Source organism: Rhipicephalus sanguineus, chromosome 2 (genome assembly GCF_013339695.2).
Source record: "Rhipicephalus sanguineus isolate Rsan-2018 chromosome 2, BIME_Rsan_1.4, whole genome shotgun sequence".
Lineage (NCBI taxonomy): Eukaryota > Metazoa > Arthropoda > Arachnida > Ixodida > Ixodidae > Rhipicephalus > Rhipicephalus sanguineus.
The window spans coordinates 102,906,929-102,927,046 of record NC_051177.1 but is presented as its reverse complement, the minus strand read 5'-3'; the positions used below and the strand labels follow the sequence as shown (position 1 = coordinate 102,927,046).

At 45.9% G+C, this 20,118-nt stretch overlaps 1 protein-coding gene across 4 annotated transcripts in view; it reads right to left on the bottom strand.

The window, feature by feature from the left end:
• Positions 1–20,118, bottom strand: part of LOC119383495 (proton-coupled amino acid transporter 1) — a 98,171-nt gene that overhangs the window by 22,693 nt on the left and 55,360 nt on the right. For all 4 annotated transcript variants that reach the window (XR_007415130.1, XM_037651663.2, XM_037651662.1 and 1 more), the window contains exons 2-8: positions 17,833–17,954; positions 13,716–13,806; positions 12,013–12,101; positions 11,811–11,903; positions 11,342–11,426; positions 6,272–6,544; positions 4,169–4,344 (exon numbers count right to left, since the gene is read on the bottom strand). Coding sequence is in view for 3 of the 4 variants with exons in the window: in XM_037651663.2 (XP_037507591.1) it covers positions 4,169–4,344; positions 6,272–6,544; positions 11,342–11,426; positions 11,811–11,903; positions 12,013–12,101; positions 13,716–13,806; positions 17,833–17,954 (929 nt within the window). In the remaining variant the exon portion in view is untranslated. The remainder of the gene's footprint in view (positions 1–4,168; positions 4,345–6,271; positions 6,545–11,341; positions 11,427–11,810; positions 11,904–12,012; positions 12,102–13,715; positions 13,807–17,832; positions 17,955–20,118) is intronic.

The window sequence follows — 20,118 nt, the reverse complement described above, 5'->3', positions numbered from 1 at the left end:
TCTACATAGGTGACACCCCGGGACACACACTTCTCCCATCTTTTTATGCAACTATAAACACCTCACTTGTAGAAGTCGACAGGTTGCTCCTAAAGCCATGTTGTAACTTCAGAAATCAGAGTCTCATCATCTGGAAAATGCTTGCCCTTCAAATATGACTTCAATGTTGGAACGAGGTGGAAGTCCAGATGGTGCGAGGTCGGGTGAATAAGGGGAATGCGGTAGAATTTCAAAGCCGCAGGAGCGTGCTTCCGTCTGGGCAACATGTGAGTTGTGAACTGGGGTATGGTCTCGCAGAAGGCGGACGCCTTTGGTGAGCATGCCACGTCTCTTGTTTTTGATGGTCTCTCGCAAATTCCTCAGCAGTGAAGCATAGTATGCCCCAGTAATCGTGGCTCCCTTTGCTAGAAAATCCATCAAGACTACTCCGTGCTGGTCCCAAAAGACTGTGAGCATGACCTTGCCCTCCGAGGGCTGGGTGCGTGCCTTCTTTGGAGGCGGTGAGTCCAAGTGCTTCAATTGCACCGACTGGACTTTAGTCTTCGGATCATAGTAATGGACCCAGCATTCATCCTGTGTAATCAGTCTGTTGAAAAAGTCCTGCTGGTTTCCATGGCACATGGTCAAAAGAGCCTGGGATCATTCGACTCGTACCTGCTTTTGGAAAGGTGTGAGCAGCCGGCGAACCCAGCGATCGGATACCTTACGCATATGAAGATGGTCCTGAATGATTTTTTCCATGGACCCCACACTAATCGTGACATGTTGGGCTAGGTCTCGAACGCTAATGCGGCGATTTTCCAAAATGGCGGCCTTCACTTGCTGGATGGTGTGTTCATCGACAGCGTAGTGGGGTCGCCCTGCAATCGGAGCCGGTTCCACGGAAATCAGACCATATTTGAATTGGCGATGCCAGTTATTCACTACATCATATGATGGGGAATCCTCCCCATAAACCTCTTTTATCTCATCGAACGTCTCCCTTGGAGCGCGGCCTTTCAAGTACGGGAACTTGACTGCTGCTCTGTATTCCACTGCATTCATTATCACACCTCACACCACTTCAGCACCTCTAAAAGAAATACCGTTACAGTAAAAGCTCATTAATTTGACTCTCGTTAATTCGGAAAATCGGTTAATTCGGACACGTCATCTGGTCCCTGTAAATATACGCATCACTCTATGAGACTGGGCGCTCGTTATTTCGGACAGATTTGACCGCAAATCGGATAATTCGGCGACTTTCGGGCCGCTGGCGAGGCTCGAAAACGAAAAAAGAACAATTCGGAACAAAAGTGAAGCTCAAACGCAGCATCGACATGGACATCAATTATCGACTTGGCTTGGATTGAGACTGGTTGAACGCCTTTTTTTCGCGTGTGGGTTTTGTTGCTTTGTTCCCGTTGGTGTGCTGCATCGTTGATCGCCAATTTATCGAGGAACGATTCAGTACGGCTCCTTTAGCTTGATCGTTGCTGGTGCTTTTGTGCTGACTTCTCGTGCGACCGCACTCTCCGCCGATGGCAACGCTGGCGAAGCGGCCCAAGTACGAGGCCAAGGACTTCACCACCAAAGTAGAAATTTTGCGTGCTCTGAATAACGGGCTCTCCCGACAAGAAGTGATGAAGAGTGATGAAAGAGGATCCTTCAATCGGCGGCAAGAAGCAAGGAACGAGTAACCGTACTTTTATCCCCCAACGTGACGGGAACAGAGCGCTTGCCGCTTCTCGTTATCGGAAAGGTTCAAAAGCCACGCTGCTTTAAGAACATCAACAATCTTCCCGTGGATTGCTGTGCCAACCGAAAAGCGTGGATGACGGGTGAAACTTTTGCGGTACTGCAGACATCATGCGAGCTGCTGAGCACCTTGAAGGGCTCAGAAAAATTGTGTCCGCGCGAATTTCTGCTCGAAAACAGACAAGCATCCGCAATTACTTTGTTAAGTAAAGGTATGTTGAAAAAACTCGTGCATTTATTGTGTTTATTTCGGCCATTCGATATTTCGGGCATTCGGTTAATTCGGACATTTTTTCCGGTCCCTAGAAATCCGAATTAACGAGCTTTTACTGTATTAGTTTAGAGTTGCAAATTGGCACGTGACCTACAGTTACTTATGTCATTACACATGCTCAGTTTCAGCATCCTGCAATAAATGGAAGTTAGTCAGGGGAAATCTTTATTGAACGCCCCTCGTACGACATTAGTCAGTCCTACCTCCTACATGAACTAATTACTAGCAGTTACAGATTTATGAAGCTGTGGAGCAGCAGTAGCAAAGCTGGTAGGGACATCTTGCAATGCCTTGTTGAACTGCAGTGCATTTGAGAAATTTTGTAAGAGGTGAGTGTTATTCAGAATAAAAAAATCATCAAACGGTGTGTAGATAATTACGACACTGTTAAAGGGACCCTGACATGGATTTGGTATTTTTGTACAAACCTACTGAGCAGGTCCTTCGGATCAGGTCTTTTGCGAGTACTTCAGATTATTAACAGATTGTATAATTCATTATAAGGCACATGCACACCACTACCGATTGCAGCAGTGCTGCCACAATGAGTTTTCAATTGCCCCTGAGGTCATGGCACATTTCTTGCGACATCACTAGCGCAACCAACCCGACGCACATGTTAGGATATGTAACAGAGGAGAAAATACGAGCAGTTCAGGTTGGCAATGGCACATGGTGGTACAGAAATAAACTAAACGTGGAGTGCAGTTTTCACAATACTCCGTGTGCCAGCAGAAGGTCACAGGATGTAGAGCTAAGCCCAAATTGCTTGGCAAATAAAATGAGAAATGACATGGTTCGGGAGAAGGTAACCTTCAATGACTCGTAGCATCCTTCATACAAGGTGGTTCACTTAAATTATGGTGTGAATGAATTACTTTAGTTGTAGCTTCAGCACTTACAGACTAATTTCAGAAACCCTTCAACACTTTTCAAAAGCAGTTGGGTACAATACAGTAGGCAACCACAGCATTAGCTTGGTGCTCTGTGGTAAAACCCTGAGAAGCAAGAATGCACTACCTGCTTTGTTGCTGCTGTATACCTGTCTTGTAACCTGGTATTGCGCAGTAACTTTTACATTTAAGACACGTTAAAGTTCTGTATTGATATTGTTACCGTCAGTCCATATCAACCATCGTGCCTAGGACCTTGCACTGCCATACGTGACAGTCGCGTACAACTCCTCCCGGCACGACACTGCTAGACACTCACCGTTTTGCCTTTTGTTTGGACGCGAAGCAACTTTGCCATTAGATACCTTCCTACCGGCTGCTGCAGAGTCGACCCAGAATACGCAAGTGACGCTACTGCCCACGCTGACCACGCCCGTCAGCTTGCCCGCAACAGATTAATGTCTTCCCAAGAAACACAAAAGCACCGTTACAACGAGCGGCATCACGGCAAACGATTTCCAATGGGTTCCCTCATTCTTCTTTGGTCCCCAACGGAACGTGCAGGCCTTTCTGAGAAGCTGCTTTCTCATTATACGGGTCCATACCACGTGCTTCGACAAGTGACAGATGTTACGTAAGAAATTGTTCCTGATAATCCCACAACCTCTTCCACTCTGTTATCCCGTGACGTTGTCCATGTATCAAGGCTCAAGCATAGCACCTCTTTCTGCTGTGGCCCCATACATGCGCCGAGTTGGACCACACCACAGCTCATCCAAGAATGTTGACTTCTTCACCGTTCTCCCAGACACTTTTCAGGGTATATCCCACTATGCACTGTTACCGTCAGTCAAGAGCACGCAACACAACCCCCGGTGCTTTTGCTGCTGGGGGTTGTGTTCCGTGGTTTTGGCCGACGGTAACAGTCCATAGTGGGATATACCCTGAAAGGCGTGTGGGAGAACGGTGAAGAAGTCGACATTCTTGTGTGAGCTGTGGTGTGGTTTGCTACTGAATCAGTGCTCTTATTTCCACGTAACAATCTTATTTGGATGTATAAGGTTGTTACATATGGAGGAGATATAAGCTGTTTCTTGTCAATACAAGCATATAACGAATATGGGCTTATAAGGAACATTGAATATACTAGTAAAGCTATTTTGGTTTGGATATGACGTCACTATACCGAGGTTCACCCATACAACTTTTGCAAATCTCAACATGTGTCTGCACAATGGTGTGAAAGCCTAACAAAAGTACTTACGGCGTAGGTGGGAAGTTGAGCGTGATGCTTCCTGCCACATGATCACCATACTTCAGGTACCCAAAGAAGCCAATAGCTGTGTACAAGCAAACCACAATGACCATGCCCGTGTTCAGCACACCACTCACACCTCCGAAGTCCTGAGGGGTTTTCATTTCATTTTCCAGAGGAAGCACCTGTAAGGAAATGCATGATGTTGACTAAAATGGCAATCTTTTTTACAAGTAATGCGTCTAGGGGGACCTGAAATAATAAGACAGTGCAATCAGCGGAACAGTCATGAGGTACAGTCGACGACTGATAATTCGGACTCCACGGGGAACGTAAATAAGTCCAAATTATCGAGTGTCCGAAAAAACGAATGCATCAGAAAAAAAAACTTTTATTGACACTTCAGGGTCCCGGTGGCCGAAAAAAGTTGTCAATGCGTTGCTGCCCGCACTTCCGCTTACGTGCAACCAAGTCCGCCTGTATCTCCGCCAGTGTGATGTGATCGCTGTACGATGACGAGCTGGTTTCGTTCGTGAAGGCAACGCGTCTGTGTGGCGCACTTAGCGGTCGCACAAAGAGGCAGCATGAATGGCGACGCGGCGCGTTTGGGTTCTCGCCTATTAAATGCGTGCACTACGCATGCAACTGCCCCAGGCCACATGCACTATCGAGCAATTGACTGAAGATGCTTATCGTAAGGCTTGTCAGCGATTGAGCCGTATTGGTACGTTTGCCACCTGCCGCCATCACGCCTCCGTGCATTTCCACTGCTTATCCGCAAAGACATCGCCGCACGGCGCCGTGATAGCGGCCCCTTTGAATTTCCGGTCCGCTTCAACCCCTTAACACTTCGGCATCGCGACAAAGCTGACTTTCGGACTTTGCTACTGTCGTAAACAGGTCGACTCGCGAAAGCGCTGGTTCGAACCTACGAGATGATAGACGCGGCAGAGGTGGGGGCTTCAATTATTGCCTTTCGGACCTGCAATTTGGGCAGAAAGTCCGAAAAATCGGACGCCGAAAAGTTCTAGCATCCGAAATTTCCAACGTTCTTGACCATTGACGTCTATGGGGCTGGTGATGGTGCCGCGAAAGCGTCCGAATTTTTGAGCATGTCCGGAAAATCGGGCGTCCGAAAAATCGGCATTGACTGTATCTGCCGCGTTTCGTTGTCGTCGGCGCGGCCTTCGGCACTGGCTGTGAAGGCACCGTTGGCGCCATTTAACTCAGATCTTTTGATACAGCAGAGCGTAAAATAAAGCAAGTCTCAAGATAAATATGAACGCGCGCGCAAAACGCTTTACCGCATACGCATTCGACAAAATGGCGGCGATAGCAGCGCAGCGCGGGGATACAGGAACCAGAATGTAGAATGTTCGCGATGTCGATACGATTTCCCACAGTGGACCAGTGCCTCCAAGATCGGCATTTCCAGTCACAAATTTCTGAGGCGTGAAGTAGCGATCGAAATAAAGCCTCATAGATCACCAATTAGCTTTCGTTTTGATCTCTGAGGCCATACTTTGTATGGCACGGTTGCCGGAGGAGATAATGGCTGGCGATTCGGCGTGCGCGACAGTCGCGGACAGGGTCCGGATTATCGAATACAGATCTCGCAGCTGTCCGAAATATCGGTCGTCTTTACACATTACTTCTATGGGATCATCGGCGGTGCCGCGCGACTGTCCGAATTACCGAGCATGTCCGAATTATCGGTGTCCGATTTATCGGTCGGCGACTTACCAGCCAACACCACTTCACCTGCGCACCAACAATGGCAATGAATTTTGGTTACATTCAACATATATAGCACTGCAGCATTTCAACTTGCCGTGCGCAACAGTAGCATGAATGATGTTGATTGTGACTATTGCCATACGTTATTTCCAAGCCAAGGGATACAGAAAGCTTAACAGATATCATTCTAAACACAAAACAAAAGAAGTGATTGTGAGTGAGAAGGTATGTTCTTAATGCTGCAACATGCAATGTTATGATTTCGGGTACCTCAAAACAGTACTTTCTTCTTATAATTATAGACTTCTTCACTGTAAAAAAAAATTGGAAGCTCTGAAGACGGGACACAGTTGGGTATGATACCATGCTACTCACAATGCCAATGCCCTCGAAGGCATAGATGACAGTGCCAAAGTACAGCGGCAGGCGGCTTATGCCCATAGACAAAGGCCGCTCGCTGATGCTCGGCATGTCCTGCAGCAGGTTGTAGAAGATGAGCACCATGCCTGTGATCTGCAGTAAGTTGGCGAACGTGGACGCCACAGACAGCATTCGCAGGCTTCGGATGAAGTTGTACAGCACCATGACAGGCAGCAGTATGGCCAGGTAAACATACACACTCATCTCAACGCCTTGCCCATTGAGCACCTACGTGGAGTAGGAGACGAGAACCAAAGGATTACTCCAAATGCTTTGCAACATGCTTGCATTTGCACACAAGCGCACACGATTGGCACACACCATCAGTCATGCCCTTGGATTTCCACAGGAGCTGACTTATGCCATGGAGAAAGAATCTGTCAGGCCCCAAAAGGAGGAGGAGGAGGAGGAGGAGGAGGAGGAGGAGAAAGGAAAGGCAAGGAGGTCAACCGGAGGCGCACCCGGTTTGCAACCCAGACTGGGGAGAAGGCGTGAAGGGATTAAAAGAAAGAAATACGAGGGAAGAAGGTGCTGTCAGGATGTGCGCCTGCCCATTACACGCCTACAAGCGCTCGCTTACAAGGGTAGTGACACCATTTTTGAAAGGAGAGTTTACTCTGCCATACAAATCTCCTGTATACAGAGACGGCACTGAGCAATTGTGAAGCTCAGCAAATGCTGATAAGAGATTTTATTTTGATATTAAAGTCAATTTCCCCATGACGCACCTACCGACATCAACACTAGCTTGATGTCAGGCTACAGTACTAATTCTGGTGACATCGCCCAGCAGTCTGACTAGTTGTGATGACGTCAGGTACCAAAACTTCCAAAATGGCCACTTGTGTGTCACCAAAATATTCAAAATGGCCGCATGAGCGTCAACAACGGAGTCATGGTGCAGAGCGGCCATGGAAACACCACGATAGCTTGCACGAGCACGTGACGAGAAGCTTATACAGTGTTGTGACGTCAGGGTGCAGTAGGAACCGAAACTAGCTTTTAAAAAGTGACTGTAATTACTTTTTCAGGATGCACTCATGCTTAGCAGTACATTTTCTAAGCTCTTGAGGGCTTGGCCTTTCATTTGACACAAAAAAACAACAAATGAAAATTTTCATGGCAGAATACCTGTCAGAACACCTATAAACCGGTCAATTTTAAAACAGTATCAATGCCCATGTTGCTTCGATGGCCTGCGACGTGTAGGGCAGCGATCCAAGAATCTTCTCTTTTGAAGACAGTCTGTCATCTAGTTTGTTCAGTGCATTGCACAGCGTATTGTGTTCGCTCACAAAATGATCACAGAAACACAGCCATGCTTGAGCAAGGAGGAGATGCACTATGTTTGTATTATAGCATTCCTTTATTGTCTTTTCAGAACACTGAAAAGCAGGCAGCCTGGTCATGAGCTCAGAGTCCTCGGTCGCGCCACTTCGTTCTCCTCGTCTTCGCTCGCTTGTCCAAAAGCTGATATACAATAGTTTGTAACTGCATGACAGATGGCGGGTAAGGCTTGCTCCCATCGTTTACATGCTCCTCCATCGATGCGACATCCTCAAATTGCGATATTATCCCATATAGTGTACATTTCCCAGATCTCAAATGGTAACGTCGAGAAGTGAAATACATATCAGAGGCAGTTATACAGTACTGCCCTAGTTACATGCTGCACTGCACTTAGAATGAGCTACCAGCAGTGATCCCAAAGCATGCGACGTCTGCAAATAGCTTTGAAGCGAGCCCCAGCAGAGAGCGCATCATGCATACTTTGTTGTGCTGCTACCTTACTGGAATGCCCAAACAAGTGCTGTTTCGCCTCCTTAACCTTTAGAGGGTCAAATTTAAAAAAAAAAAAAAACTTTTCCAGATTGTAAAATTACTTTACTGCGGATTGTTTATGCACAAAATGTCTAAAGTCTGGAACAAATTGTAAAAAAAAAAAGACAGGTACAGTATTTTGGCGTCAGCATCTCATAACTACAAAATGCTCAATAATATTTCAGAGTGTGGTATTCCTTGAAACACAGTCTACGAACTGCGCCTTATTGCAGTCTGCACACATAAAACGCCTGTCTGCTCTCCTCTTGGAGCGACGAATTGTGTTCGACCATACTAACACTTTGCCGTGCATCTGAAGAACTCAAAGAAAACTCAGTAAACAAGGAGAGGGAGAATACTTCTAAGAGCAGCGCCAATAAAAATGGGAAACAACTTGCGCCGCCCCTGCAAGGGAGTGCCGTTAAAGATACAAATCAAGTTTCGTGGGCCTTCGTTCGATCAACCAGCGAAACAGAAGCCACGAAAGGGCGTTGCCACAGACCACGCGACACTCTGAAGCTGGAAATCGGTTCTGTGTATCTCCGCAAGAAGGTATCACAATCAAATTTCAAACGCTTCTTGTAAGTCCCAGGAGGTGGCAGCACCTCACAGTTAGCATGCATCGTCATTATGGCGTGAAATTTCAAACGGAGGGCCGAAACCGTTCCCGTACGGCAAAGACCTTGCGGTACGGAAAACCGCCACCATACCTGTACAGCAAAAACCCTCAAAGGTTTAATCTTGCTCCATGTCTCATGTACACAAGTTCTCAGTGTATGGAAAAGTTCATCAAGTTTACACATAACAAATAAAGCAGCTTTGTTATCCCATTAAGCCACAATGTTTATTCTCCAAGTGCTCTTCCTTTGCAGCTAAAGCATCATGATAAAATGGCGCTGAAATCCCAAAGCTCTACTAACCATGAAGCGTGGAAACTTGGGCAAGTTGGTAGGACATAATTGAATGAACGAACAGCGCAACGGACAAGGACAGAGGAAGGTAACAACACACAGTGCTGTGTGTTGTTACCTTCCTCTGTCCTTGTTTGTTGCGCTGTTCATTTATTCAATTATCTACTAACCAACGACCAAACAGCTTCAGGACCGGCTAAAGATAAGTCCGCACTGTGAAGAGCGTTGTCAAAGCAACTGACCACTCTCAACGTGCACACCCCTTCACCCCATTCCCAAGCAAGATAAGCAGTGTTAAGCGTCTCCTTCAGTCATATCGAAAAAGCAGTCAGTAATGTCACAATGTTTCAACTCCACCTCATTTGCAGGGGGATTGATTTTAGAGCAGCTTGACATTTAGCTAGTTGGTGGAAGGCCTTATGAAAAGTTATTGTGCTGCATGCACTTACACGAACGCTTGCAGAACAATCAAATGGCACAAGCAAATGTATGCTGTCAAATGAAGTGTTAAAATAGAGAAATGTAAAAAAAGGAAAAACATCAAGGCCATACACATACAGAAAAAAAAAAGAGAGAAACCAGCACAAAAAGTCAGCAAAATAAATTAAAACAGTGGCAGCATCAATGACAAAGGAGACGTCTAAGCAGTACAGCAGCACTACGTTGTATAACGTGTTTTCTTTTTCTTTTCTTGTAGCTATTAGAGCCGTTTCTTGGCTCCAATTCACATGAAACTGGTGTCACCATAAAACCACTGCCGCAATGTTAAAGTAGAAAGAAGTTCCATCATTCAGCATTAAAAAAGGCATTGGTCAAAGTCTTTTTTCTCATTATATTCCTATCTCACTTTTTGCATTCAAGTACAATACAGTTCTTATCTGCTCCACGCTCACATTTTTTTAAATTTAAATCTCTATTAAGGTATATCTAAATAAAATAAAAAAAGGAGAACACACAACCAAAGCAATACTTACAAACCTTATTATACTTTACATGCACACACTATTTGAGCTTGCAAAGTGGTGTTACCTATTTTACTGATTAACAAGTTCGAAATAATTGAGGTCTACACGTGAGTAAGGAGATAATGAAAAAAAAAACATGGCTGATCCCTCTGTCATAGGAATCTGTATAACACGAAAGCAAAATGTGTCTTCACAGAGGTAGTTGAGCGTTTGTTGTGGATTCTTTCGCCCCAAGTGCGAAGGAATGAATGCTACAGCAACAAATTGTAATGTCACGCGAAGAACGCCAAGCAGCTCGAAACTTTCAACGCGCTGCTCAAGCAGAAAGGACGTACGGAACGAACATACACAGGATGAGCGCGAACTATCTGTCACAGTTGTAACTTATTTCTGTGTGAGCAGCGCGCTCCTTTTACAAAAGCGGCCGCTGCAGTGAGCGAGGTGACCTTCGTGCTCTCAACGCAAAGTTGTGGTGAGAGCAGAAGGCATACAAACCATCACCATCACGAGACAAGCGCATGTACGAGCGACCACGCACCTGTAGAGGCGCACACTCATCCGTGTGGGGCGATGACATTCGAGCCCTTCGCGCCATCTCACTAGTGATAACAAACACACGCTGATGTACCACTGATATCTGAGTACCACCACTGGCAAATGGTGTATATAAATAGCTCTCCGTTAGCATGGCAAAGAACATGCCATCTGTGGCCAAATCGTTTCGCGCCAGTCGTAAGTTCAACTCCCGGTGACGGAACTTTTTCTTCTAGTTTTTTTCTTTGCCATCTGTTAGTCTTTATATTTTACAATGTCATATTTGTGACGGAAGTATGTCAGTGGAACTGTGGTGGACCCTGGCATCAAACACTTTCATGTTAAAAAACTGTTTTACATGCACATGTACAAAAGAACACACATCTTTGCTCAAGTTCACTGTCCAGACTGCCCCACCCAACCAACCGCTTTCCGTGGGGAGAATGGCACACCCTCTCTCCTGTCTGGGTTCACACGCCACAGTGCGTCCGGCTCTTGTATGTCAACAGTTCCATGTTCTCAGTCACGGGTACTGGGAGAGCCAGCTGTTTGTCGCTTGTTATTTCGTATGCCTGTCTGGCTTGTGGTGTTCTATCGTTTTATTACAGTGGCTTTATCTTATTCAACAGCAGTTTTACTGAATGCATCAGTTCCTCCTAGTCCAATGCCTCAGCCAATCATCTAAAAGAAGTGTAGAGCTGCCGGCCCACTACAGATTTCCAGTATAAGTTTTAATCCTACATCCTAATGCCAATATAGGTAATCCCACTGAGGCAAATACAACCATCGCTCACCTCTTTTAGACTAGTTGCAACAAATACAAAGTAGACGCAGCAAAATCCAAATTGAGTCAGCAGGAGAAAGCAGTTTACAGTTGCCCTGCAATGCAGCATAATGGAAATATCAGTCACCCAACGAGTAAGAACATTGTCATAAACGTCAATGCGTCGAAACTGGAGGTAAAATTCCCACACACATTCCTTTAAGCGTTCTCTCTCTCATACCAGCCACATGCATTTCACATCTGAGAAACAGCAAACACAAATAGACTTTCCGGTGTTCCCAAAACCTTTGCTTTTTCACGGCCATTGCTTAATTTAAGGCTCCGTAACACATCTCAGCAACTATGCCATGCTCTGTTACGATTCGCGTAGTGGCTGCACATCGCACTCCCATGTGAGTACACATCGAGTTCTTTGGTGTTGGTGCTTTAACATAAGCTGGTGGTATGCTCAGATGACACAATGTACACGACGAACTCACCTCGCAGCATTGGCAAACCGTCGTATGCAGCGTGGTCCAAACCTGAAGGAGTACTGTGCCACACCGGCAAAGTCTAATGTTTTACACCCAACCCTGAAAAGAAATAAGAAACTAAGGTGAGCCCACGACCCCCTGCGGTACGAGTCGCCGCAGACAAAAGAGTTTTAAAAACTGCCGAAAATAAACCGCAAAAGGAACTCACTTTTTGGAGAGTATGTGGTTGCATTTCACCAATATATGCATGCAGTGTATACAAATTATTCCCACAAGAACGATGCCAAGAGAGCCGACCTGAAACATGAAAAAAAGAAAGGAAATAACAATGAATGGACGAAAATAGCAGTCTGAACAAATCAGAAGAGACGTTCACACTTCTCAGCATCAAGTATGATGCAAAATTTGTAAGGCAACTCCACTGTACAGTGTTTGCCACTTCAGCCTTCAAAGTAATTGCGCAGAGCACTGACAGCACCTGCTCATGTAGAAAGCTCATAAATGGTCACTGTATTGTCAAAGAAAACTTTTGCCTGCTCACTGAAGCTGCATCTAGTACTACTACAGAAGCTTTCAATCTAGCTGTATCAACGTGGCTTCTCAGCTGGTTGAGTTTTTAAATACTATAATCACAGGGTCGAGAAGCATATTTACAGCAAACACATGTAATGTGTACCTGATCTACCTGCACACTCTATCCAACCATGCATTTGAATGTAAGTGGCTCCTGAGAGCGAACTCCTTGCAATGCATAGGTGTATCCCGTAAGTAGAACAAAGTGCGAGTCAATGCATTAAGGTCCTGTTTATCTTCAAGCTGCCCTGCCACCTCACACAGAGCAGATGACCTGCAGCTTCTCGCTCACTGGCTGCCATCACCGAGAAAGGGGAAAGGGGCCAACGAGAGACGGGCAGGAGGCTATCTGCTCGGTGTGCGGGTCGTGGTGCGGCTTGAGGATAAACAGGCCCTAACAGCACAGAAACCACTTAAAAGGATTAAAGTAGACTCTTGTTAAACAGAACCTGAAGAGACCAGGAAATTGTGTTCCATTTCACAGGAGTTCCGTTTACTGAGAGAAGAGCAGGATTGCAGAATCCAAGTATGAAACCAATGATATTAGGGGCAGTTGTTCTGTTTAAAGCAGTTTCGTTTAAAGGGGTCATGAAGCACCCCTTGGGCTGATTGAAAAAACACATCCTGCGGAAAGCTGACACGGCTATGAACTGCTCTGCCAAATATTACAGTCGTGCGCGCCGCGTAATGGCCACAAGCGGAGCGCGAAGTTGCCGTTTCCCCAGGCACCCTCTTTTCAAACAGAGGCCGGTTCTCACTCTCGTCGGTGGGCGGGGCGTCTGTCCGCTGTACGTAGCAAGAGACATAGCATGCTTATTGGCCGATAGCCGACGTAAATCGAGAGCGGCGTTCGGATCAGATGCGCTTCTTGCCGCGGGGTGCCACCACTTGCCGGCGCCGCACTCCTCAGTACACGGTAGCCGCACTCGCGCAAGCGAATCACAGCGGGAGAGCGATCGCGTTTCATGACGCGCGCTGGCGTAATTTCTTTCCCCCATGCCATCCCTCCCTGTCTAGCTTCCAGTGCGCTCGCCGGCACGAGAAAAGAGAGAAAGCGCTGGGAGCGTGCGCCAAACCCCCGTAACTCCGCTAATTCTTGACGGATTCGAGAAATTTTTGCGGCAATCGATTCGGGAGGCAGTACACTCCGATACTGAGGCCATTAGATCATTACTTGGAAAAGTGGTTCATGACCCCTTTAAGAGATTTTCGTTTACTGAGTCTACTGTACTTATATGTAAGAGACACGATGATGAACTTGGACAAAAGCGAATGCATTACAGATGCAAATGTCTTCGAAGCAATTAATAAAGACTAGGGGTCTGAAAAGTAACTCACAAGGACTCCAGCATTGGCCAAGGCACTAGGCATGGCCAGAACACCCGTACCTATGTTCCCCTTGAGCAGGTGCATCATTGTTTGGCAGTTGCTGCAAAAGAAACAAAATAATGTCACATGCTGCAAAAGGTCTTGGAGTAGGAAATACTGCACTGGCTGAGAGACAGACACAAGGCTAGCAAGATGGCTGCCCAAGCAACAAAAACTGAGCGAGAGTGCGTGCTGTACCATAACGTCTTCCATTCTTGTAGAATGCCGGCATCTCGTGGCCAGCTGGCAATAAACAGGTGAGCTTCACCCCTTTCGACCAATTTATTATTTGCTGCTGCGTGCCTATGGTACTTAAGCAACGAGTGTATGTGTGCCTGATTCATTCCTAAATCTAAAAATTTGCAGTTTCAACCGACGGCTGAGAAACAGCGAAAGCGATGGCAAGGCTTGGTGGTGCACAGGTTTTCAAGAACACAGGGCTGTGGAATGCTGCCAGTTGGCATTACAGGGTTGTGCCACAATGGTGCATGAGATCAGATGGAAAGAAAAACATTGGCATTTGTCTGTATCAAAAGAGAGGATGAGACAGATTCAACCTGACATTTACTGTTTCGCTCAGATCGGTGCATGCACCACAGTGTGGTATGCGCAAAGTAGCTCAGAACGCTAATCTGTATGCACACGGCACTCATGGCAGCAGTGAAAGCCTAAGTGCTGTTCTAACCCCAGCAGAGCCAAATGAGCAGAATGTGATAGTGTGTCAGCTTGGCTTTGTTGATTTTGCAGCCAAACACATTTCAGTTCTCTAGATACCTTCTAACTTTCAAAGCGTGGGTTGTGTGAATACCATGACAGCGCAGCGGCGTCAACGGCACAAGTGCACCTTGAACTTCTATCCAAGTGCTATCACAATAATAATGCTATTTTATAGGTGTTAATGATTACAGCTACCATAAGGAGAATAATTGGGCTAGTCTGTACCCCTTTGTGTTGTACTCTACTCCACTGAGCTTAAATTGAGTACTGCTTCTTATATGAAAGACAACTGAGACAACAATGGCAAGGCACAAACAACCGACTCGTTTACTGTCAGTTACACATTGCCTGCATATGAACAGCAGTCAATGAAGGATGTGCAGATGCCTAGGCTAGAAAGGTGACAAAAAAGAGAAAGATCCAGGCAATAGAATAAGTTCAAAGAAAGAGTGCATAGAGTACATTAACTACTAATGCCAATCATGTGACTTGTGGGTAAGATCTTTCATTAGCAACATCTCGGGCGCTGTGTGCAAGGTAAAAGGTGCACTTACGCATGTGTCAATCATTTTCCCTATACTAAGAGCCTCCTTAATTTTCCTAGTATTTTTTTAACAGCGAAGCTGTTCTTAGTCAAGGCTTTCATGTCCGGGGTCGATTTAGAATTGATCACATGGTCTTTGGCCTTGCAGTGTGGCGAGAGTCAGGCTCGCTAGGAAGGGGAGGGCTGCGCGGTGCGGCGAGAGCGGAGGGCGTGCTGCGAGATGAGAGGGCGGAGGATGTCGAGAGATGAACCTTCGAGAAACGCGACAAGATGGGTTGACGGATGTAGAAACAGGAAGACAAAGGAGAAGACGAAGAAGAATTAGAAGAAAAAGAAGACATATCATCATCATGTTATTCACGTTCTAATCGTCAAAATAAACGGTTCTAACCGTTGTGGCTCTTCGGTCTGTTCGTTCACAACAACGGACTGACGGTGAGGCGCAGTGGAGTGTAAAATAGCGTATCAGTGTCAGTGGTCAGGAGTGTGCGCTTTCAGAATGGCGAACATTTCTCGTTCTCCCAATGAAGAAGGCACCCGATGTGAGCGTCAGCGAGAGCTGACGCGAGAACGGGCATGCCATCGCCGAGCCAACCGCAATGTTCGTGCATGAGAGGCCGAAGCTAAGCGCCAGCGAAGGGAAGACTTGAAAAACATAGAAGTACGATATAGACTGATGAATGACGGGCATAAGCTTCGCTGTTTCGACAGTGTTCGCGAAGTGGAGCTGGCTAGATTTTTTTTTATTACAGCAAGCAACAAAAGTAGTTCCTTCAAAATTTCATATTACAGAACAAACTTTGCAGTGTGAAGCAAAGTTGCTTGCTACAACCAGCTCTTGACATTTCTTTCTACAATCTTTTAAGTTTTTCAATGAGGCCGCAATCCCATTTTTTCGTTGTCAAATTTGTCCCACGGAGATGTAATCCTATAAACTACACCCTATAACTTGCTATGCCAACAACCCAAGTCCCCAGTCACAATCCTTCACGAGACCGCTATTGATTGTTAGTGTTCCAATATGCCTTACATGTGGGTGATGGATACTGCAGACAACTTGGAATCAACGAGTGAGCACAGCAACACTATATATCCCCATCTTTACAACACAGTTGACAAATCTCACTTGCCATAACAAACTACAGCAAAAACGTTGGTGATGAGCACAAGTCCTCAAAATATACAGTAAAACCTCGTTAATTCAAAGTCATTGGGACTGTGAAAAACTTTCAAATTAAGCGGGTTTTCGAATTAACGAAACATGAATCATGAAACATGAAACATGAATTTCTACCAACTAGCTCGACTTTCGGTCTTACTTCAATACAAAAAGTGGGATGCAAGGAACTTTGAATTACTGAAAGTAATCAGAGGTGGTCATTTGGCCTTCTAGTTTGTGGCTCCAAGGGTTGTTTTCCAGCAATACCCGGTCCGATTTTTGCCGCAAACCCGTGAAAACGGCGGGCCTCACTGCTGGGGGGGGTTAGGGCAAAAAAGGCAAAAAAAGAAGTCTCGTGGTCAGCTGAAATGCGTGCCTGCGGAAAAGGTGTGCTTCACTGCAGCACAGTGGTGACACGCGGGCAGCATGTCACCTGCTCCTCGCAACGTCAGCACGTCATGATGCGACCATTCGCCCATTCTTTCTGGTAAAATAAAGAACATGATAATGGCCAGTGTGATGGAATCCGCAATGGCTAGAAAACATGATCATTGAAGTTTTCGAACTTAGTTTTCGAAGTAGGGGGGGGGGCGTTACAGGCAAGAACGCCGCCAGCAGTGCAAGTGCGCAAATTGCCGGAGCAACCACCAATCGGAGGTTCGCATACATCATGAATTCCGTCAGACCGTCCTTTATTATCTTTTCTTTTCCCAAAAAGAATGGGTAAATCATGATGCGCTGATGTTGCCAGAAGCATGCGACATGCTTCCCGCGTGTCACCGCTGTGTTGCAGTGAAGCACGTCTTCTTTTCCGCAGGCGCATGTTTTAGCTGACCACGAGACCGTGTTTTCTTTTTTTTTTTTTTGCGCTAGCAGCAGCGAGGCCGGGTCGCTTCAACTGTCACTCATTAATGTCGCTACACTGCATTGCCCTGTGGCTCCTAAGGGCCGTCGCTTCCTCGGATTTGCGGCGAAATTGGGATTGGGAATTGGCACATGGCACCCAAAGTTTTCGAATTAACCGGGCTGGCGCTGACCGCCGCTTCAAATTATCCACTCAGATTTACATTGCAAAATACGGGACCGCAGAAACCCTTCGAATTAAGCGGGATTTTGAAATAACTGAGTTCGAATTAATGAGGTTTTACTGTACCTTAAAATGCAGCTCACACAGAGTTGGAAGTGAAACTAGACCCTCAAATTGCAAGGAGCTTGTTACCTTGGTTGGGTACTTCCCTGGTAACCACTATCCAAGTCTACTTTTTGCTGCAATGTGCATTGCTGCAATGTGCATTCACTAACCAGGGGGACTGCAGCATGTGAAAAATCTTGCTGCACACCAATTGCAGCTTTCCCACCGGGCGGAACTCCTTCCCCAGTTCAAGACTACAAGAGACATTTTTGCAACAAAACCAGTCACATTCCTTCTAAAAGACTTCAACAACATTGCGACAAGACATAGAATGAGAAAGTTTATGGGCCAATGGTGCCTTTTGGCGGGCGACTATTAGTAGAGACAATTTTGCAAGCAGGAGGGCACAACCATTTTTTAGAGGAAGTAATTTTGCAGGCTAAAGGAAACAATTTCGGTAAATTTGGTGCAGTAGTGTTTGCTCTGTGTTTGGAGGATTACTTTCACCTAAAAATTAATTATGCCATGCACCTACGTGGTGGCTTCATGCTCTGCGACCGATGTCACGGAGGCTCCTTCCACATCTTGCTGTCGATCTGGACAGAGTGGACTCGTTTCACTTTCCTTATCTCCATCGGAGCGGCCAGCAGGCATCCCCTGTGAGCACGGAATGCATTAAGTTAGCATCACCAATAACACAGCAGCAACACAGTTACACAATCGAAAGAAACGTGTACGTCCGATAAACCGATATACATTTGGAAAAGTGGAAGAACAATGCTAAACAAAGGCTTATTTCGCACAGCTTTCCATCTACCTCTGACAATTCAGCCACAATGTTTTAAATAAGAAAGCCACCTGCAGAGTTCCAAGAGACAGCCCTCTCCAGCTGACGGCAACAACTTGACGTAACGTCCATGATATGCCAATACAAACGTTCATCACAGGTAATTTGTTGCAGTGCACAAGAACTAACAACTTTTAGCTCCATAATGGCATGAGCCCAAAGAAACATGTCTACTGCAGCTTTTAGCAACTCATAATCAAATGAATGTGTTAGGACTCTTAGTACTGAATGCAAAGTTCAATAATAAAAGTGACACCCGAACTGGCAGACTGAGTTATATTTGTTGCTTGGCAGCAAGTAATTTCAAAATAGCTTCGGTGCATTGGTGAAGCAGTAACAAAATTTGGTGTTTTGGCATCTTAGCAATAACCTCGTTTTCTTCTAATTGTAGCCTCTCTTTAGTAACGTAAACGGTGATTAAACTACCAAGGTAAAATTCCTCAAAAGATCATGTAAGTTCAATGCTTCATCATTATTTTATTGCAAGGGGGACACACAACGCCATGTGTTTCCATTTGTCAAGCGGTCTGTCTGAGCAGCGCAAAGATGCTTTTCCAGGCAGAGCACAATCTCGACATTTGATACTATATTAGAAAATTGGGGGTGGGGGGGTGGGGGGGGGGGGGGGGTGGAACTTCCACATACCAGGTGCTGTTGATTCACTAACAAGGGAGGCAACCTAAAGAACTCCGGATTTAATAATGCGACAAAATACATCTATAGGAAAAATTATAACATCGAGAGAACCCAAAATTCTGAAAACCTAATCCTCATCCCTCAGTACGTTTCCTAGAAAAAATATAGAGTGCTTTGGAGCGCAACCTCATCACTTAACCAAAAGAAAAAGGAAAAACGGTACTGCATCAGAATCACATGCCCACTGAGTAATGTACCACTTAACTCTTTCGTTACCACGCCTATTCAAATCAATCACCGGTGATTGATTATTTGAATCGTCGATTTTGGCATGTTGAATTTGTTTCTAGTTCACCTAGCACCTCCTACTAGTTAGTCCAGCCACTGAACTTTCAGAATCAGTTTGAATTTGCCCGTTTTGCCAACATAGTGATTTTTTAGACCTTTGCGCGAAGCAATGTGCATGTGTTGGGAAAACGCGCTTGGCTGACGAACTTGAGAGAAATGAGTGTCGCTCGGGGTTATGCTTCAGTAACATCAAAGTTCTGTTATCAAAAGAACTTTTGCAAGTCAAATATCAAAGTATGGCGTCATCTTCGCAATCTGACAGTGTTGAGCAGTAATAATTGCCTGAAATTTATGCCAGCTATTCACTAAAGGGCTGTTGTTTGGAGTTGAGGAAGATTTATTCCACCAGAATTATTTCCGAAGGTCCGCCGCATGTAAAACCTGTGGACGTGGCCTTTTCAGCCAGTTTCCAGCAGCTTCCGTTTCGCTTCTATTCTTATATCAGAGACAGGGGCGCATCCCGTGTCGCTCCTATGGCGTCGCCGTCACGCGCGCATGGGTGCCCACCTGCGCCGCGAGAAACGCGTGCCGCGCTAAACTATTTTGCAACTGCACGTTAATTAAGTGACGACGAGCTTTGTGTCCGAAGATAACAGCAACACAGCTTCAAGCTCTGATGGCGATGATGTTTTGCGTCAGCCAGGAACATCCGCAGGCGTCCAGGAGTTGGTTTCATTTACAGTCTCAAGCGGTCTCCTCCTCCACGCGTGCTTAGCTGCTGACCTTTGTGCACAATCTTAAAGCTAGTTTGGTTACGTGCGAGGTCCACACGTCGCTGGGGCGCGATGTGCTGGCACCGGCTGCAAAGCTTCTCCTCACGACTAGAAGGCCGCCGGAGCAGATCTTGGCCCCGCACTAGAGAGTGGCGCGAGACGTTTTAGAACTGCGCGTGATTTCGTACTTCCTTTTTTTTTTAATACGATCTGTAAAAATACGATAAAATATGCTTGGATGCATATCTTGGAATGCCAGCCTATGCGGAGAGAGTTG